At 39.9% G+C, this 22085-nt stretch overlaps 1 protein-coding gene across 3 annotated transcripts in view; it reads left to right on the top strand.

Annotated features, from left to right (window-relative positions):
- The first annotated feature begins 5124 nt into the window (after positions 1–5124).
- The window catches only part of TFAP2C (transcription factor AP-2 gamma), a 37791-nt gene continuing 20830 nt past the window's right edge, over positions 5125–22085 (top strand). The window contains exons 1-5 of one of the 3 annotated variants that reach the window (XM_033964001.1): positions 5125–5247; positions 12570–13040; positions 13559–13610; positions 17177–17399; positions 19076–19194. In XM_033964001.1, the coding sequence (XP_033819892.1) occupies positions 5218–5247; positions 12570–13040; positions 13559–13610; positions 17177–17399; positions 19076–19194 (895 nt within the window). In that variant the 5' untranslated portion in view covers positions 5125–5217. Of the gene's footprint in view, positions 5248–9018; positions 9159–9515; positions 9787–12569; positions 13041–13558; positions 13611–17176; positions 17400–19075; positions 19195–22085 lie in introns of those variants that run through there. The other 2 variants (XM_033963999.1, XM_033964000.1) reach the window with 2 other exon arrangements.

Genomic DNA, 22085 nt, shown 5'->3' with positions numbered 1-22085 from the left:
GGTGCGTTAGCGTTTTTAGTGCGCGCTAAACGAAAAATACTAACGCGAGCTCTATGGCGGCGTTAGCGTTTAGCGCGTTCGGTATTGTAGCGTGCGCTAAAACCGCTAGCGCCCCTTAGTAAAAGGAGCCCAAACGTTAAATGAGTTCCAGTAATAGCTGAGGCTCGGAGTTTAATACAGGCAGGGAAAATCTCATCAGGCTGGGGATCTTCTGCCATTGGGGATTTTCTTTAATAGCTGAGGGCTGTTGGGATGGGTGAATATTAAATTCCTTTTTAAAAAAAATATTACTAAAACCTCTTGGTCAAGAGGAAAAGTATTATTTTTAAGTTTAATTCCATATAGTGAACATAAATGACAGCCTGACATGCATTTATTTAATCACGTTTTTATTACTTCCCCGGTCAGATGCAGCCAACAACTGGCATTTTATTCTAAATGACACGGGGGTACATTTTTTTCCCCGTCCCCGCAGGAACTCAATTTCCCCGCCGTCCCTGTCCCACTCCTATAGGCTCTGCCTTAACCACACAGGCCTCGGACACATGATTTTAAGGTATTTGAGGCAGGGCCGGATTTTCCTATAGGCTAACTAGGCTTCAGCCTAGGGCCTCAAGATCAAGAGGGGCCTACATTCAAATTGTTAGCAAAATTAAAATTACACTATTCTAAAAACAGTGAACACTAAAACACTGAACCGAAAATAAGGAGAAATTCTACGCTTCGGGATCGGAACCGGCTCCGGCCGCAACGGGGCGCCGACTCGGCTTCTCCATTTCTTTTTCTCACCCTGGGAGGAGGATCGGGGAGGGAAAGACGTCAGTCCGGAAACAGCTGGGCAAAGCCCAGCCCTGTGGGGAGAGAGGCAAAACGTGGATCCGTCAGGACAGGGCGGCCCAGACTGGCATCGGGGGGTGGGGGGGGGTTCAGTGGAAGGGGGATGGGAGGCAGACAGGCTGACATCGGAGGGGGGTGGGGGGGTTTAATGGATGGCAGGCAGGCAGGATGGCATGGGGGGTGTTCAATGGAAGGGGGATGGGAGGCAGGCGGGCATCGGAGGGGGGGTGAAGTGAGGAAGGATGCACTGGGGGCATTATGGACATAGGAAGGGGCAATGTTGTGTGTTATGTTTGATTAGTTATTGTTACAAGTACTATATATGGAACTGAGAATAAATGTCCAAATAAGTGTTCTCGACTTTTTTTTATTTATTATCCGTGTCACATTTTTTATAAAGGTTAGTACCAATAACAACGTTTCATTTAACATATTGATATATATCACAGTAATGATGTATTTTATTATCTCTCATGTAATTTACAAACTTAAAAATGGGAGGTGAAAGGGCCTCATAAGTGGAATAGCCTAGGGCCTCTTTTCATCTAAATCCGGCCCTGATTTGAGGCTTGTGTAGATGAGAACGGAGCTTGCAGGAGTGGGGCAGGGACGGGAATAGAACTCACGGGGATGAGACGGGAAAATTGAGTTCCTGCAGGGATGGGGAAAAATGGGTGTCAGGTCAAAAGTGCACCGGGACAAAGGCGCGAGCAGACAACTGAGCGCAGCGCGGAGGCGCGTGCCGAAGAAAAAGACTGTTTTTAGGGGCTACGACGGGGGTGTGGGGGGGAACCCCCCCACTTTACTTTATACAGATCACGCCGCGTTGTGGGAGTGTTGTGGGGGGTTTGGGGGGTTGTAACCCCCCACATTTTACTGAAAACTTAACTTTTTCCCTGTTTTTAGGGAAAAAGTTACGTTTTCACTAAAATGTGGGGGGTTACAACCCCCCAAACCTCCCACAACGCCACCGTGATCTGTATTAAGTAAAGTGTGGGGGGGGGGCTCCCTAACAAAACCCCCCATCGCAACCCCTAAAAACAGTCTTTTTCTTCGGCGCGCGCCTCTGTCTTGTGCTCAGTTGTCGGCGCGCGCCTTTGTCTTCCGCGTTACTGTCTATGAACTGGAAAAATGTGTCCCGTGTCATTCTCTAATATATATATGTGTGTGTGTGTGTGTTTGTGTCTCTAATCAGTTTTGTTTGTAATTCTATCAGGTTTTTTTGTACGATTCAGGTGTCCAAAGAGAACGCTAACCAGCATTCTCTCTCTCTCTCTTTTTTTTTTGGTGGTGGTGGGATGGGCGGGGGAGGGAGGAGAGACAGATATGGGAAAGCCAGGCTTGCATACGCAGGAGTTCTGCAAAGAAATGGGGTCAATTACTTCTGTGGGGAACTCATTTCTCTACAGTTCACCTTTGCAGGCAATTACATTATAATAATTATTTTTTTTTCTGATTGGTGCAGTTGGAGATTTATCAAATGTTTGCAACAGGCCTTTACTACCTTTTGCACTGTCCTATCTTCCTTCATCTGAAACCCTGGGGGTTTGTTTCTCTGTAAGTACAAAGAGAGACAGGGTTGCTGACTGCAACTATAATGCAAAACTTTAAAAAGAGTCTCTCTGGAGATTCATAACATGGGAATTTCATGGTGAAAAAAAGCAAACATAGGCTACGTGAAGGCAGGACTCTTAATCGAAGTTATTGCGGTATGGCCACATCATAACTCTAGCTCGATATGGTTTATACATTATTATATCGGAATATAGCAAATATCTAAGAATGAAAGAAAGCAAAATAATTTAATAAACCCAGGAAGGTGTTTCTCTTAAAACAAAAGTTATCTCTTTTCCATTACTCCAGCCTTGGCCTGAGCCTTTGAGAAAATGTCGGATTTGGGAGTTTTAATGAAATGATGTTAGTTTATAGTTAAAAAAAAATCTTTTTGGGGGTGCCTTAACTGCCGGAACAGAGCAAGGCAGTGTACAATCTAAAATCTAGGATAACAGGAAAGGCGTTATAATATAAATCGGACAGTGTGTCATGTATACAACAAGGAAAAATGGAGAAAAGACGAGAAGAAATAAGCAGTATAATAAGGAACTAAGGACAATTACTAATTTTACCTTAGGCAAAACCGTTGAACTGTTCATCTGGTAACCGAGACCTACAGAAGTTAGGAAATGGAGACTCTGCGCTAGGAAAACATTTGAACAGGTTTGGATACTACCAGTTCTTCTCAATTTCTCTTGAATTCACCAATGATCTACTGTATCCCACCATTTATATCTCTTTTTGTAACCCGCCTTCTCAACTTCTTTTGAATTTACCAATGATCCAATATTGTAACCCACCTTTTATAACTCTTTTGTAATCCGCCTTGAACTGCAAGGTAATGGCGGAATAGAAATCTCTAATGTAATGTAATAAAATCATTGGAAACCTGCATCCCGGGGCACAGATCAGATGGATGCGTCTCATAATAACGCAAAAATGTTCCCATCTTTAAAGCATGGCACGATGTTAAAGAAGAAAAAAAAAATAGATACTGACAGATCTTTTATTTAAACTCTGTGGGAGGGAACACACATTTCCCCTTAAAACATGGCATCAAATAATACGGATTTGTACAGCATGGATTTTTTTAGAAAGAAACTTGACAGCGTTTAAACAATATATTTACTATAAGTCTTCAAAATATAAGTAGTAGAATTATTTCCAACTTCTTTTTTTTTTTTTAATAATCTTTATTGATTTTCAAACTTTGATAGTGCAATACAATTGGTAAATCATAAATACTGCATAGAACGCACTAATAACTATACAATTATTACATTAAACAATCATTTACTCCCATCCTCATCTTTATTATTAATACAACAATACATATGATGTGATTTCAATATTATAATTAAATAATTTAACTCCTCAACGTACATTTCCCTCCCTGGATGTGTAAAGAAATCTAATTAAAAGGGAAAAAACATGGCCCTTACCTTAATGCAACAAAAGTAGTCAATGGACTCCAGACATCATTAAAGTCCCCAAATGTTCCGCCATCATTCTTTCATACTTATATGTGGTACAGACATTTACCCACCAAAAAAGTGTAATTAATCCTGTCATGGTTCTTCCAGTTAAGTGTGATCAGTTGAACAGCTATTCCTGTCATGATCAGGAAAAGGCGACTTTTATACTTATTTAAAGTAGGCTTAACATGAAGTGACGTACCACAAATTACAGCTTCACAGGTTAAGGGAATAAGATTTATTTGTCCCCAAATCGACTTCCAGAAACTAAGTATCAGTGGACAAAAATATAACAGATGATCCAAAGTCCTATATTAATATGACAATGCCAGCATCTATTAGATTTAGAATATTAGATTTAGAACTATTTCCAAACTTCTGTTTTCTTTAGAGGACTTACACAGCTCTGAAATAAGGAAAAAGAACTATGCAAAAGGCTCTGTACAAATTAAACAGACATTTAGGAAATGCAGTCATAACCTACTTAAAATGTACTGACTGCAATTCAGTTTCTCAGAAGCAGGTTGAAAACTGCCAGAACTCTGCAAAATTAGACTTTATATCTCTGTGTTTTGTAGTTCGGAATGAATTGGTGTGGGCCTAAAACATTTTGCGAAATGGGATCTATGGGTCCAAGATATTAAGATAGAAAGCTGTTTTGGAAATCAATAGTCAATTAAAATTAACTGTCCGTTTATATTAATTCATAATGCCAGGAGTCTCGCCTAATGATTCTTCAGCCTGTTAGTTAAACAAAAAAAAGTCAACGCTTGCAGTTAGACTGTGAATGATCTTAAACAGTTACCGATCAATATTCCGGTTAATTCTCTATAGAATATTAAATTGTACAACTCAGCCCATTGAATATCACATCCCTGCAGCGCTTCCAAGTGACAGTGACCTCACCTAAAAGGCGTTTGTTTCAGGTTTAACACCTCAGGAGGGAATTAAAGCGTGGTCTTAAAAATCGCTCTATTATAAATAAAAATATGTTATATAGCTTTTAAATAATAATATTAAAAAGGGGTGGGGGAATTAAATCTCAGTATATCCCGCTCCCTCGAGGAATTAAAAGCAGCAGGCTTATAAATAGGGTAGAGTTTTACCAAAAAAAAAAAAAAAGTGAAAACCTTTTTTGAAATGCTCATATTTGGCCAAGCTCGACTTAGGTTGAGAGGGCTGGAATTTGTCTCCTAAGGTGTATTGATGATGAGTTGGAGGAGGAGCTGTGTGCGCATGCTCGTTGCCTAAAGCAGTCAGTAGCCCAGGTGTATCGCACTATCTTAGGTAACAGTTAAAGCAAGCAACCACTACTGTGAAAATCCACCCCCCTCCCCAGTTTCGGAATCTTATGGCTTTGCTGGGGAAGATCGACTGGCAGGTATGTGCATTTAAACGTCTATTCTCACAGGATTTCCGATCAAAATAGTCAGAAAGCAGCTTGCCAAAACGTTAAGTTTCAGACTTTTCCGGTGTAAGGTGTCTTCCATACCCAGCAGAGTAAATAGGAACCAGGACATGCAAACGTTAAGCAAGCATTAGAGATGTAATGGCTTCATTCAGACTAGAAAATCTTTACTGGAACGAAAGAACAAGAAAGTTCTACACAGCCAAATCAACTTGTGTGGTATTCTGGATTGAATTAACCTTTGCGCGCGATTATCGAAAGTGGTGCAGCGTTAATGTGCCCGACTTTTTTTCTAGGTAAACCAACAAAGATGCTTGCAAAAGGTACCAAAAGATCGAATTTGATGACATATATTGCAAATAAATGAATGAAACAAGTCTTAAGAATAAACCGGATAATGCAGTATTTCTAGGTACACCTGTTCATGAAAAAGCGGTTTTATTGCAAAACTAAGACCATAGGAAATCGGTGTGGACAAAACCATTTTTAAAAATACTATTGAACCTGCTTCATTCGTGTTCGCAAATTTTAATGTATTTGAGATTGAGAAGAGTCCCGGTTAAATCTTTCAAATACCCAGACGTCGGCACAAATTAAATTGTGGGTTGACTAGGGTAAGTTCTGAAGGAACATTTGTGGACTTGAAGTGCTCTTGGTTTTGACCATGGCGGTTTTATAAAAATGTAATTGTTATTCTTTTTGCATTTCTTAGAGATTCCTAGTGCGCTTCTTTCGTGGAATTTGATATGTTGTCGTTATATAAATTCTGACACTAAAGTCAAATCCGCCCCCACAGAGCTTGTGGGTGAGAATGACAGGGTTTAAGAAACGCTGGCAAAGGTTGGCATATGAAGAGATAGCTAGATAACGAGATGTCTCTGTAACTATATCCTGCTGCCTGAATTAACACTGTACTTTTTAATTTATAACATTTTATTGAAGGAAGGGGTTTTTTTTGGTTAAATAAATAAAAAAAAAAAACAACCCTCCCACCACGAAAAGCTCCTAAGCCAAAGGATGGCAAGGAGAAAGAACTGCGCTCTCCAGATATCAATTAGCTCTCCTTTTGAAAATTAATGCTCCCTCACACATAATTAACAAAAACTCTTCTATTCATTTCTGTTAACAATCATAATTAAATGGCTTAAGTTGTTTCTGTTAGCTGGATTCACTATTTTTTAATTACTCTTCTTATTTGTTCACTTGTTTGTATATTTTAAGTATTCTTTTAAAATGTATTAATAAAAATACTGAGACAACCCCCCCTCCCCAAATAAACCAAGACATGTAGATGTACAAGGTTTGAAGTCAGCAGATTCTAGAAATTTCCAAAATACTCACTTCCCTCTAGAAGTACAAATAAGTAGGCAAGGATAATTTAAAAGCTGCGGCATTTATCTGGTTAAAATTCATACAATAGTTTGCACTGTTTTTTTTTTCCAAGTTTAAGATGTCCTTTTTGTAGGGAGTCGTATATTGAAAGTCTGATAATATATCCAAAGAAAATGGAGTTTATCAGACGTTTCTTTCATATAGAAATAGGAAGCATGACGATGCAAATATAAGGGCCTGGCAGATCACTGTCACGAAAAAAAAAAACCTTCACAAAATGCTATCCCTGAGCAATTTGGCTCTGTAAAAATGAGAAATCTGTGTATGTAAATATTATCACATGAAAGGGCAGCTAGCAGGCAAAACCCATCACGCTGCTCTCGGCTGATATTTGAAGCATGGGCGAAAAAGATGATAATGACCCAATTTCGCTCTTGACTGACCATCTTTAGAAATAAGTCCAAGATAGTTCTAGTGCAGTGGTCTCAAACTCCAACCCTTTGCAGGGCCACATTTTGGATTTGATGGTACTCGGAGGGCCTCAGAAAAAATAATGTCTTATTAAAGAAATGACAAATTTGCATGAGGTAAAACTCTTTATAGTTTATAAATCTTTCCTTTTGGCTAAGTCTTAATAATATTGTCATTTATAGCTAAAGAGACATATGATCAAGAAACAGTTTTATTTTACTTTTGTGATTATGATAAACATACTGAGGGCCTCAAAATAGTACCTGGCGGGCCGCATGTGGCCCCCAGGCCGCAAGTTTGAGACCACTGTTCTAGTGTGTTTAGAAACGCAAGCATAACAGGTGTGTTTAAGTATTTCAAGGTTCAAAAGCCTGACCATTTATTAATATAAGAAAATGATCAGATTCTTTCCTATCCGCACAGGAGATCAGATTTGCTATTATTCCATCATTACGCGTTAGTTTGGGGAAACCCCCCCCCCCCCCCCCAACAACCCCAAATCATAGTGAATCGAGCTTCTGGTATTCAAATAGACTAATTAAAAAAAACAAAAAAAACCCTTCCAGAACAACACCAACTTTATGCTGTCCTTTGGATCTGTCAAGTGTTTCAAGATCTTTTTTGCAAAAAGGACTGGGCCTGCCATTTCTGCCCAGAGACGTTATCAAGAGAACAAGGTCTCGTTTGCGCTATAAGTTTCAGAACTTTTTTTTTTTTTTTTTTTTTACCATACAAAAGTATTTTTCTTCAGCCCAAAGCCAGCTTTCGGCTCCCCTGGCCTTTGATTGAATTTACTTTTATTCCCAGCCTAAATGACGCCAAATCTCCTTTTTAGAAATGAGCATAAACAAAACACTTGCTATTCCTAGCGTTTGCAGAAAAAGCAACCTGCATTTCAAAGCCCTTGCCATCTCGAACAGCAGGGTCAATTTAAAATAAGACTCCACCAAAAATGGTAATGAAGATTAGCAGAGATTCCCCGGTGATTATGGGTTTAATTCAATTGATGTGACTCAGCACCTGGATGAAAAGAACACGTTCCAGTTGTTTCAAGCAGATAATTGCCCTCAGTAGTTTTCTTTAGCTTCTTCTTTTTTCCCCCTTTAAAAGCGTGGAAAAAAACTATCTTATCGGTACAATATGGGCCTGGACAATTCTTTCATTTCTTTCTCTCTCTCTCTCTTTTTTTTTCAGCAAAGAGAAACCTGTAATATTTTGGTTTTTCCAATATCTTTCCAGCTGTCCCAATAAGTGGAAATGACTTTCTTAAGTCCCAATAAATATTGAATCATGACAAATGATTGTTAACAACTTAATAACCTTTTCAAGTTTTTTTTATGTCTTTTTTTTTTTTTGTCCAGATCAAATATATAATATCATTTGGAGTTACATTTAAATCCATACTTAAAAGAAAAATAGCGCTAAGATTGTTTTGCTTTCAAAACAACTTGAGAGAGGGACAGTGGAATAATAATTAAAAACCAAAAACAAACACCCCCCCCCACACACACCTTGCTGAAAATAATTATTTCTCCACCTACAAACCCATAGGGGTAATCTAAATTTCCTTTATAACAGTTTTGTAGTGTGCAAGTTGTAATTTGCAATGTAAGTACTGACAATTAAACCAAACTGAATCGGATGTTTGATTGGGCTTAGTACAACATATTAAATTTTACACTTATTTTTTTTTCAAAGTGGCTGATTTTATTTATTTTTTTAATCCCGCCTAAGGGTCTGGTTAATATTCACTAAGATGGATGTTATCAAACCTCCCATAAACTTATTACATTGTCCAGCGGTACCTACATATCAACATGCCCTTACCGGCTTCCCTGGTCCTGAAACTCACTTTTTTTTTAAATTTTTACGCGGGATAAATTGAAAAAGGGGAGGTATTTATTCGCTGACGTTTGTTTGCAGCGCAGCGTTTACTTTCCCGAGTGCTTTCACTTCTGGCTTTTGGCGAATTTATGTCTAAAAGCTTCGTTTTTTCCACCTGCTCTTCGGGGAAGGGACAAAAGGAAAGAGACGACGTCTCTTTAAATTTTGCAACGCAGCTCTCTTCCAGTCTGCAGTTGGTAACATTTTTCTTTTTAGGCGGTATATGAGTTAATACATCTGTGCGATCATATAGTCTTGCATGTTAAAAGCAACAGTAGAATTCGTTAAAAGGCTGAAGCTTTCGGTCCCATTTCCCAACCCTTGCAAAAATTATATGCGAAACTATTTCCAACCCTTTTTTTTTTAATTTTTTTCCGTCTAGTTCCCATTCATTTCTCTTTGTGCCAGCCAGGCTTGGATCCCACGCTGTTTCAGTGGAAATGTGCCAGGCTTTGCCAGCCCAGACAGGACCGGGCGGGTCTTCCCATTCGCCACTTCCCCCCGATTGGCTCGGTTCCCCTGACGGGCACAGCAACAAATCCGTCCCCGGGGAGGAGTTACGAGAATCATATTAGCATTAAGGGCGGACTAAGGGGAGAGGAGTGCGCGGTGAAACATCTGTGGCCATTAGAGGGAGATCAGTTCAAGAGGAGCTTATGCCTGACAACTGAGATCCAAGAGCTGGTTTCGTCCATTTTGGGGGATTTACTTCATTTGTGTGGATTGTATTGGGCTTGGGGTGTGTGACTTTTTTGGGGGTGGGGAGGGGGGGACGCCATGCTGTGGAAGCTAGCAGATAATGTGAAATACGAAGACGACTGTGAGGTGAGCTCCGGACTACTTGGGGGATGCTTTGGGTGGTGAACCCTGCACGTGCGATTCCCCACCCCCTTCTTATTTGGAGTTTCTTGTGGGACCCGACCACGCGCTTGCCCGTCTTTTAAACGTAGCTTATAGACTCTTGTGGCGAGAATCTGGTAACTAACGATCGCTCACTCTTGTAACAATCGTTGCATGCTTAACTCTTCCTGCTAATTCGAGCCTAGACGTGGGTTTAGTTCGGCCCGCGATTTGGAATGGCTGGAGGGATGCTATTTGCAAGGGTGTATTTTTTTTTAACGCCATGCAGAAATGCATCTGAAATTATGAGCGAAATAGCTTTGGAGAGTTACTACTACTGTTTCTGTAGCGCTACCAGACGTACGCAGCGCTGTACGGAGTCGCAAAGAAGTCAAGTCCCTGCTCGAAAGAGCTTGCAATCTAAACAAACAGGAGTTGTGTTCCTTTCCTTGACTGCTATAACGAAGAATCATTTTTCTGGCGCTCTGCAAAGGGGGTGGGGGGCTTCACTATGTCCACTAGCACGTGGAAACGAATCCTTTTGCATTGTAGCTAAGCCCTCCGTGGAAAACCATTAAGTAAGTCGATATAGTTTCCCCAAAACGGGAACTTTTGCTACTAAAAAGTTGTGATACTGGGAGTAGGAAGTGTGAAATCCCACTCGCGGGCCGAAAAAGCAAGTTGATTCAAACCAGATGACTTAGGGATCGGCGACGGCCTAAACCCGTCCGACAAGTTGGGACGGAAAAGTCAAACGGTGACCACTAGGGGCGCTAGAGACGAGCAGAAAAAACTCTGAAAACTTAAGTCAGAGCGAATCCGACCCCCTTTCCCTGTTCTCGTGCAAAGAATAGATGACATGTTTAAAAACTTTTTTTTTTGTAGATGAACTGTGTTTTTCCTCAATAGGAATCTGAGCGGATCTGAAGAATTCTAGCAACCAAATATAATTAATACACTAAACTAAACCTTACGTTTGTATACCGCATCATCTCCATAAAGATAGAGCTCGGCACCGTTTACAAGTAATTCAATAAATGAGGGAAGGACATAATAAGAAATTAGAGGTTATGAAGAGCTTTACATTTTAAATAGATAGCTTTACGTTTTGGAGAAAAGCCAGGTTTTCAGATGCTTTCGGAATAATTGGTTCCACAGCGGGACAGAGAGGTTGTTCCAAAGCTCAGTGAATTTGAAGAAAAGGAATTTCCCTAATTTACCTGCATACATGATGCCTTTTAACGAGGGGAAAGATAGTTTGAGTATACACCTGGGATGATCAGTTGACAGAGAACCTATAGCCATTATAATGGTGGTCCAAAAGAGTTTTTCTGGATAAAAGTAGTCCGTAGAAATCAGTGCGGCAAGAAAATCGCACAAATGCATCGAGTGAGTTACTTTCCTGAAACTCTAGTTTTACAGTAGAAAACCTGGGTGTAGCTTAAAACCCTCCGAACACTTGGGACTAAAACACTATCTAGAAATATAATATAATATCTGCAAAGGGAGTTGGGTTTTTTTGTGTTTTTTTTTTGCTCGTATAGTTTTAGAGAAGCTGAATTGCCTTCTTTTCCCTCCCTCCCTCCCCCCCCCTTTCAATGTGTCAATTGGTCATGGTCTGTCCGTCTAGTTGCTCGGGCTCCTGTAGTCACTTGAAATCAATGGGAGGCCTTTAGATGGGAGGAACATTCACCCCTGGACGCCTTTCTCTTCTGATTAACTAGCCCTGTCGTTTTAATGACCGTGGAGCCGTAATCTGTCCAATCTGCCGTAATCTGTCCAATCCACCGATCAACGCCTTTTTTTTTTTTTTTTTTTTTGAGGCACCACTCCAACCGCTAAAAATGTTCATGGCAACAAAAATTTGAGCGAAACATTTGAACCTAATAAACCCGGTACAAAAGAGGCACTTATTGTTCCAACAGCTCATTAAAACTTTCCGTTGTAAACATATCGCGTTAGAAAATTTTTATATTACATTAAAAACTACCATTTGGCTGTAACCATTTGACAAGGTTTTTATTTTATTTTCATCTGGAAAATTTTTTTTTTTGCAAACATTTGTCACTTTTACCCTGGGTTTGGAAAGAATGGGCCTAATTTTTATATTTTGTTTTAATTTTGCTTGACAGCCGCATCTAGAATGCACGAAACATGGCCTCATTTTCGCTATAAAACCATTAACTTCTTGCGAACATCCATACGCTTAAAATATCAACGCCGTAGATTGTTTGAAAGTAGTCCTGTTTGAATATTGTGTATTTATATTGCTTAGTATACCGTGAAATTTTGATTTTAGCTACACTAACGAGAACCATGATGAAAAATTTTGTTGTAAAGTTTGTCTCTTCGCTGATTTTTGAGAAAATCCTGCAGAATTCTTTTTTTTTTTTTTAACAGGAGTGTTCTCAGAATACACGTACATCTGCATTGCGAACAGTTAGTACACAAATATTAAGAAAATAAATTATTAAAGCAGTTCTTTTCAATGTGTCTCAATCACTGAACTTACGTTGCTAAAATCCAGCTTGGCTTCGAGACGGCCAGAAGACGTGTATGTTATTAATGTACATCTGCAATGTATTAATATGTAGTATATTGTATATCTCAAGTGCAATGCGTTAAGATTCGTTCAGAAGAAAAATACTATTTATTAAACAGTGTTTACCAAGGGATTGCCTAGTTTTGTTTGATAAATACTAAAAGCCAAAGAAAATGGTCTAAATAATTTATCCCAGTTAACCGTTCCATTTTCATTTGTTTTTCAGGATAGGCATGATGGGAGTAGTAATGGAAACCCCCGGTTACCCCACCTGCCAGCAGTCAGTCAGCACCTGTACACCCCAGCTCCCCCTCTCTCACACTCGGGGGCTTCTGACTTCCAGCCTCCCTACTTTCCACCACCTTACCAGCCTTTGCCTTATTCTCAGTCCAACGACCCTTATTCTCACCTAGGAGACCCCTTTTCCATTAACTCTCTCCACCAACCTCCTCCCCCTCCGCCCAGTCAACAGCAGTCATGGCCGAACAGACCAAACCACGAGCACGCCGGCCTCGCTCACCATGCTAGGCCAGGACTTGTCCCTCACATCTCTGCCCTGGAAGTTGGAGCGGGGTTAAGGAGAGACACCTACAGACGATCGGAACTGTTGCTCCAGCACGCGCACGGGCTTGACCCCTCAACTCTTTCCGATAATCTGGGCCTACATGACATGGGTCACCATATGGAAGAAGTTCAGGTAAAGCTGTTACTTGGGTCTTGGGTTTACTAACTTTAAATTGTAACTTCTACTCTCGGTATAGGGCCCTTATAAATATTAGCAAACCAAATTCAGGTGGTCTGTGGCAGAGACTTATTAAACTTTCTGTTCATGTTCGTTTTTATACTGCCTCTGGCTGACTATATTGATTAATTTTAAAACAATTGGTTGTATAACACAGACAATACCTTTACTACAATATGATTCTATTTTTAAATTTTAAGTAATTCTGGAAGGCCCAACTCTTAACAATAGGGTCCTTTTACTAAGGCACGCTAAGAAACCTTCACTTTTAACCAATATAGGTAGATAAATGTTAGTTCCTGTTTACCAGCGCAATGTGTACCATAATTGGGTTATGATGCGCTGTGACTATTAAATAAGGGTCATATTAGATGAACATTTACATAGGCAATGAAGGAAGTATTTATCAGTATTTGTGAACTGATCGTTTCACTTTCTCTGAAAGGGGCATTTTTCTTCTTTGTTTTTTCCAGAACGTGGACGATCAGCATTTAATAATGCATGACCAGACAGTCATTAAAAAAGGTTAGTTTTATATAAAATAAGAGATATATTAAGTATCGGGTGGTGTGTCGCAAGTTACCTTTCATATCTTTTCTCCTCAAAGATGTTCAGGCTACAGTATTCTAAATTGGCTTTTCTATGAATTAGCCATGACTTACCTGGTTTCAGACTTATTAGGAGGGGTGCTGAAAAGTTCTTAGCCCACTCAACTAACTTCCTAAACTCTGGCATTATTTTGCCACTGTAGCTGAAAAGAGTGTTATCTTTTTATTTTTTTTTTTCCTTGAGTGCCAATTTGCAGAAATGAAATTCTCTGTTTTTTTGACATTGTTTCAGATCATTGATTGAACCATATCCATGTCATTCTGTCCTTGGTTGGGCTGAGAACTTTTCAGCACCACCTTGTATAAGAACAGCCGACCTGAAAATATTTCTGGTTGGAAAGTATGAACACAAAACCTTTAAAAAAAATAATTCTGAATAAAGTTGAGTTCCAGCAAAAAAGACATTGGAGGAACCTGAAGAGTTAAACATTTGAAAGGGAATACTAGATCACATAATCACAAAGAAACAAACTCTGGCTTTAGATTTAACATTGAATCCTGGTTGATTTAATTGATTAGATGCATTCTAGATACAGCTGACATGCAGCTAAGTCCCTGTGGAAAATTGATAATCCAATAGAAATTTTTGTACAAAAAGATTAGGTGTGTTACACTTATTGTAAGTTTTAAAAATGAATAAAAATTAAAAAAAAATAACTAGTTGGTTTGTTTTTTTTAAAGAAATCTTCAGTGCTTAGTAGACTAACTCGCAAATCACATTCCTATTTGGGAATAAGCATTTCCCCTTTTTTATTCCTGCTTTGGTTTGATATTTACTTTACACGCTTGTAGTATGAATTATGAAATGCATTTTACCCAGAATCTATTTATTAAAAAACAAAAGGGTTGTGTTTTTTTTTTTTGTAAATAGCACCCATTTTGTAGAATAGTATAAAGAGTGTTAATGAAGCAGTTTTTTTAAAATAGCTAAGAGAACTTGCATCCATCAATTTAATTTTCTTTTTGAGAATGAGATCCGAAAATATTTTTTCCTTTTGTAGGCAAGAGGGTGAAACAGAGGCTTGCCTCCCCTAGAAATATTCAACTGTTAGCCATTATTCAAATTTTAAAAATAAAACAAGCAAACGCTTAAGGCTCACTCCCTCCCCTCCCCCTCCAGTAGACATATAAATGGAAGTACATGGGACTTATGATTAGATGTCTCAGCTAGTTAATAGGTCAATATTAATAAATACATCAGTGCACAAGGTAAATGATCGTTTTAAATATGTCGGTAATGCAACCAGGCCTGCTTCAATTAAATTCCTACTTCATTTGGTTGGGGGAGGGGGCAGTTTCTTCCCTTTGCCAATCAGATAGACGGATGTGGTTCAGTTTCTTAGATATTCAGTGCTGTCCATAAGATTTGCCCTTTCTGTCAGCTAGAGAACAAATCAGTTTCATAGTTGAGATATATTGGCTTGGCCCAAGTAAACATCGGCTAGGCAACGTGAGAACTGATTACAGCTTTACAGGTATGCTAGATAAGAGTGTTTTGCCCCAAGGAACTTTAAAATAAGGTGTCATTAACGTTTATAAACACAATGCTGGAATACATGTACTGTATAAAGTAATGCTGATTTGCATAATGCTGCAAAAGGAAATTAAATAAATAAGATTTGTCAAATTTTATCTTGGAAAATTAGTTCCAGTTTTGTTTTTGTTTTCTTGTTCTCCACATTCTAGATTGCCGATTTTGTTTTTATTAATTGCAGCTCAGTTTGTTTGTTTTCAGAGCAATATTCTAGAGCAAAAAAATAGATGACCCCCCCTATTACAACTTTAATAAATTCAAAGAAATTGAAGAAAACACCTAATTGAGTGGGAAAAATTATTGCTCTTTCCTGAGCGGCCCTTTTTAAATATGAGCTTTTGAGGCCATGAGGCACATAGTTGGCAATGAAGAATAAAACTTTTTAGAAAATCATTTACTATTTATATTTCAAAGAGCATTTTTTTCCCACGTCAAGTTTAGGATTGTACAAAACAGGATTTTGGGAAGAGATTTTCATAATAGCTGCAAAACCTTATAAATTTCAGTTTAAAGGACTCAAACAGGTTTTGAAACATCTTCAAAACATTTATTTTTAACGGAATGGTCTTGTCAAAATAGTTTACAAACACAGCATACATTTTGTATAATTTTGCAAGAAAACTGTCAAAAGTAGTTTGCAAAAGGTTGATACTTTATAGAACAGGTTTTCTGAGGTATTAATTGTATTCTTTGCATGTATGCAAGAGATGCAGAGTTTTTATAATGGAAAGCACTGGGGAGATGGGAGGAAACGAATACAACAGTGCCAAAAACGAAAAAGACCAGTTGGCTCTTTCATTCCACACCTGATAAATGTAAGCTCTTATGTAACTGTAAACATGCTTTGACCAATGAAATTACAGCTTAGGATGTTGGTCAATTATGAATCTGTGCTGTTAGTGGGAGTTCTTAATAGAACATTATTAATGACTGCATTGTACCCAAGGAAATACAAGGGGCCGCTGAAAAGTTCTCAGCTCAACTGAGAAGAGAATGATATGGAGCCATGAAACTTATGAGTTATTCCGCACTTTCCTTGACACTTTTTTGTTTCAATGAGGCAAATGCATCTAGTAAATGGGCAGAAGTATAGGGAAACCAAGGCATTGTGACATCACCGATGAGGTTGGCTCCTAGGCATTGGTGGAATGAGGCATTATGACATCACAATATGAGGGGCCGCTGAAAAGTCCTCAGCCCAACTGAGACGAGAATGATGGGGAGTCGTGAAACTTACAAGTTATTCCACACTTTTGAGACCCTTTTCGTTTCAATGATATGAAATGAAACGAAAAGTGTCTAGAAAAGTGTGGAATAACTGGTAAGTTTCATGGCTCCCCATCATTCTCTTCTCGGTTGGGCTGAGAACTTTTCAGTGGCTCCTCGTATGTTATAGAAAATAAAGAATTTATTTAAACATGTTTTGCAGAAACATTGGCTTCACCTATACTAATTAACCTGCTTTTATTAGCAGAAACTATTTTTGTTGAGGGAAGTGGTTTTTAGGTGGCAAGGCCTTCCCTGTTACCATTAAATGCTAGAACCAAGGAATTCCCCTCTGTTTTCACGGAAAAAGAGCCAGCACGTCATATTGCATCAGAAGCTAATTTTATGCCAAGGTACAGCTGGCATGAACTCTTCCATTCTTTTGCAGTTGTACCCCCCTCCCCCCCCATGCACTTCTTGGAATAAAAATAGTTCTTGGTGTTCAAGGGTACTTTAAGTTTCAAGACCATTTGTTTTAACGTGCTTCTGTATATGAATGGAACCAGCTACGAGATAATTTGGAGGTGATGATGGTGCGACGTGGAGTCGCTCCCTTTTTGTTATCTTCAGTCTTGCAAGATTTATTATTAGGACAAAGTAAAATAAAATCTATAAATAATTGTTTTGCATTGTATGACTGTTTCCTGTTTAAGCTCACAACTTTGAATCCTCCATTTTAACAGGTCCTATTTCAATAACGAAACATAATGCATTGAGCATCCCCTACCAGAAGGATGGGTTACTGGGTGTGGTGATAAACCCCAATGAAGTATTTTGCTCTGTTCCTGGGAGGCTTTCTTTGCTCAGCTCCACATCAAAGTATAAAGTAACAGTGGCAGAAGTTCAGCGAAGACTTTCTCCTCCAGAATGCTTAAATGCCTCCTTGCTTGGAGGAGTACTCAGAAGGTGAACTTATTTTTCATGTTGCCTGTGCCACTGGGCTAATTGATTGGGTAGTGGAGAGTGTGCTGAAAAGTTCTCAGCCCAACCAGTCAACTTCCTAAATTCTGAGCTTTATTCTGCCCCCCCCCCCCCCCCCCCGTAGCTGAAAAGAGTGTTGTTTCGTGAAGTGCCAATTTGCAGAAACGAAATTGTGGGTTTTTTTTTTTAAATGTTGTCTCAGATCATTGATTGAACCACATCCGCGTCATCATCTTCTTGGTTGGGTTGAGAACTTTTTTCAGAACCTCCTCATATAGTGACTTGCTTGCATTATTCTAAAAGAGCTATGGATTTGCAAAAAAAAAAAAAAAAAAAAAAAAAAAAGCATTTTTCTGTATATCTTTGTCTTGTTTTGAACCTTTTTGAAGATGTGTTCTTCCTTCTCGGTTTAACTGGGCAAGCTTGATAGGTCGGCTGCTTCTTATGTTCTCTAATAAATTACATTTCTTCAAACGGCATCGTAGTATTTCAGGACTGATGACAAATATAGACCTAAGAAATCCATGTTATGGTTGTGTATCCACAACGCATTAACCCTAACAAATGCTGCAGTGACCTGACTGAGGGAGCATATTTCTTACAAGCCAGTCAAAGACACTTTTTTTTTAATATATGGACCATCTTCTCTTGTGGACCATGTAGTTTTGTAGTCCGAGGATCCGACCAGCAAGGATTGCCCAAATACCCAGGTGGCAATCCTTTTGCTAACACCCCTTAACTAAAATGACCTCCTTTTTATAGTAGTCATTTTGGTGATATCGTTATTCCTTTTATGATAGGTCAATTTAAATACGAGGCAGACTAGATGATGTAAAAAAATTAGGTCCTGGTGCCCCCCAAAGAACTATAATCTATGGTGGCTAAAAAGTAACTGGGTTAATGACTTTTGGGAAGTACCTTGGCTATGTTTCGTATTAAAATGTGTCACTTATCCATCTTTATAGAACTGTTCAAGATGAAAGAGAGAGGGGAATAAAGTGGAAAATTTGATAAACTGATCATAAATGTCTGGGGTTCTTTGAAAGACAAATGTGTGTGTCGGGGGGGGGGGGGGGGGGGAAGCTCATAGATTCATCTATGGCACTGGCAAAGGTATTATAGGTACCTAATTTCCCATATTTTAATGTTCTTTCCTTGTACATATATTTTTACACCTGAAACATGGCGAGCTGCATGCCATCTCTTAGGGCTCCTTTTATGAAGCCGCGTTTGCGGTTTAACGCACGTAATAGCGCGCACTAATTTGCCGGCCGTGCTAGCCGCTACCGCCTCCTCTAGAGCAGGCGGTAGTTTTTCGGCTAGCGCGTGATAAAAATTGTCGTGCGATAAAGCTGCTAATGCGGCTTTGAAAAAGGAGCCCTTAGTGCAGTTCTTTACGTTATCAGCCCATGAGATGAATTCATCTGTTCAGAAGAGATCCTGTGTAGGCAAAATGGTGAGAATGCAAAAGGCCAATTTACGCATATCTAAAACTTAAACTGAGTCGATTGGCCAACGTATGGCTTCCCTGTATATTAAACAATTAGTTCCTCTTTGGATTCTGAGGGTTTCCCCATGCTATTATAAAGAAAAACATCCTCGTTGAATTATCTGTCTGAGAACTTTCAAAGCTGTAATGTCTCTTTCCGATTTTATTACAGAGCAAAATCTAAAAATGGTGGAAGATCGTTGCGTGAGAAACTGGATAAAATTGGTTTGAATCTTCCAGCTGGAAGAAGAAAAGCTGCTAATGTGACATTATTGACTTCCCTAGTTGAAGGTTAGTCTTTTTGCGGCATCAGATAATGGCTTTGAACCGTTTATATTTTGGATTTTCGTGTAGTTTTTTTTTTTTTTTTTTTCTGCAAGTGCATTTCGAAGCAACAGAAAAAGCATGGAATTTAGGAAGGCACGTTTTGCCAAAGCACCAGAAAGGATACTAGAAGAGACAAAGTATTGTGCTACTTGATGGTTCTAATGCTGGTGATTTCTTTTTTTTTCCCCCTCTTGTATTGCAAGCTTGGAAATTTGGGATAACACAAAGAAAGCATGTATCTAAAGTAATGATTGCACTTTTATTCTATATGACCTATATACTTCACATTCTAAAACATTTGAAACCAGTGGTGTAGTGATGGGGAGTGGCGCCCCTCCCCTCCCCTCTTCTCCACCCCCCTACTTCTTCCTGACCCCCTCCACCCCCCACCATGCGCATGCCCCTCCCTTCCCCCATACCTTTTAAATTTTCCAGGCAGGAGCAGCATCATGAACTTACTGCCTGCGTCGTATCGGCTATTCCTCTGACGTCAATTCCTAGGTGCGGGGCCCGGACGTGACATTAGAGGCGACACCCGTAATGCTATTCACACAGGGAAAATTAAAGAGATACAAGGGAAGGGAAAGGGTGCATGCACAAAGCGGGGGGGGGGGAGGAGGGTCAGGAAGGAGCATGGTGGGGCAGAGAGGATGGGTGCTGGCGCCCCTACCAAGACCATGCATGGGGCAGACCGCCCCCTTCCCCCTCTTACTAAGACACTGTCTGAAAAATTCATGAGTAAACTAGACCTAGAGGTAGGGTATTGTGTTGAGGCGACCTGTTTTTGAGCCGTAACAGGTTGGTTGCATTTAGCTCATACCTTTTTCAGCAGTAGCTCAAGATGAGTTACGTTCAGGTGAGTTGAGCGTTTTCCTATTCCCAGACGATTTATAGGTCTTCTAAGTCTATAAGGCAATGAAGGGTGATGTGACTTGCACAAGATCACAGGGAGCAACAGCAGAACTTGAACCAGGCTTTTTTGGTTGTCAGCTGGTGCTCTGGTCTACTAGGCTTCTGCTTCGAAAGGGCAGCTAGGAAGATTGAGCTTATGAGCTGTCAAGACTCCTTGCAAGTCCCCTCTTAAAATCTGTGGTCTCGAAAGCTCTTTTTTGGAGAGAAGGATGGGGGTTTATCCTCTTTTAAAGTTAAGTCTACAGTGGTTCCAAAACTTGTCCAGGTTAGGCTTTTGGGATATCCCCAATGATAATTCGTGGAAAGTTTCTCATGCGTATTCATTGTAGATGTTCTGAAACCCAACTAGTTGGGAATTTCCCAGGGCAAGCCTAGGACCATCAATTAAGACTTGGTTACGTTTACAGTTCTTTCTCGTATCCCATGCTTTTTTCTTTTGGAGAGAATTCCTGTTGAATCGAGCAAGTTTTTATGTACGTTGAATGAGAATAGCTGCAAAATTGTTTGCTATTTTTAAGTCATGTAGCTTGAATTGGATATTGTAGAGCTGCTCAAATAAGTGTACTACTAAGACCAAAGGCAGTAGGTGACGTGGGAAGTGGAATTGAGGCATTGGAAAGAATGCAAGTTCTGCATTCATGTCTGTGCGTAACATATGGCAGAATATTTGCCTGTAAAGCTCTTAGAAATGAGGCAGAGTTTGTGGATCACTAGGGGGGGGTCTAGTTTAACCTTTTCTTACTGTTAGATAACAAGGGACCTGACATTTCAAACTTTCTCAATCGGCTTGGTGGTGCTAACGTTCTGTAAATCGTTGATTAAATTTATAGTAGGCAAAATGGTCATCTATATGTATGTTATTTAATTTATTTTATTCTGCATGTCCTACAGTTCTATGTGGATTACAAATTATTCCAGTACTCAAGCATTTTTCCCTATCTGTCCCGGTGGGCTCACACTCTATCTAATGTACCTGGTGCACTGGGGGATTAAGTGACTTGCCCAGGGTCTCAAGGAGAAATGCGGAATTTGAACCCACAACCCCAGGGTGCTGGGGCTATAGCACCACACACTCCCAACACAATTTTGTCATTTGGCATGCATTGCTTTAAATACACATAACAAAGACCTGAGTGACGGATCTTTCCCTAAACTGTATAAACAAAAGGAAGATCTAGCCTTGAAAGACTAAACTTTCTCTCTGACTTGAGGATGCCAAATCTGACACTGGGGTTCAAGTCGCTTGGCTTTTGATTTATAATCTTTTGATTTTTTTTATTTTTCTTGCATTTTTGTACTTTTGCCAGAACACATCTTATGAATCGATCTCTCTGTCAGTAATGGAAGTGGTTGGGAATACATTAGGGATATTCCTTCATGTCTTAATTAATGTAAAAAATACTTGAATTTTTTATTTTTTTGCCAGGTTTTGAGGTAGGGTTACCAGATGTCCTCCTTTTGAGGACATGGCCGGGGATCCGGACGGCATTTCAAAACCCAGCACTTTGTCCAGGTTTTGAAAAGCCTCCTCAAATTGCGTCGGGCAGGCAGGAAGTCCACGCATGTGCAGATGGCACGCGATGACATCATGTGACATCCACGCATGCGCGGACTTCCTCCCTGCCTGATGCGATTTGCGGACTAGATCAGGCAGTGGGGAGCGGCAGACAAGAGCAGGCGGGGGGGGGGGGGACATGGCTAGGGCAGGACTAGCGGTGGGATTAGGGCAGGGATGGGTGAAACTGGGCAGGCCTGGGGTGGGTCTAGGGCAGGGGTGTCCAACCTTTTGGCTTCCCTGGGCCGCATTGGCCGAAAAAAATGTTTCTGGGGCCGCGCAAACGCAGCAAGACAGAGGAGGGAGCCGGTAAGATGGTAAACACCCGGGGGCAGGAGAGGAAAACACTGCATCGCCCTCGACTGGGCCTGCACAAAATACTTCACGG

Source organism: Geotrypetes seraphini, chromosome 11, assembly GCF_902459505.1.
Source record: "Geotrypetes seraphini chromosome 11, aGeoSer1.1, whole genome shotgun sequence".
Classification (NCBI taxonomy): Eukaryota; Metazoa; Chordata; class Amphibia; order Gymnophiona; family Dermophiidae; genus Geotrypetes; species Geotrypetes seraphini.
This window is presented reverse-complemented; position numbering and strand designations above follow the sequence as displayed.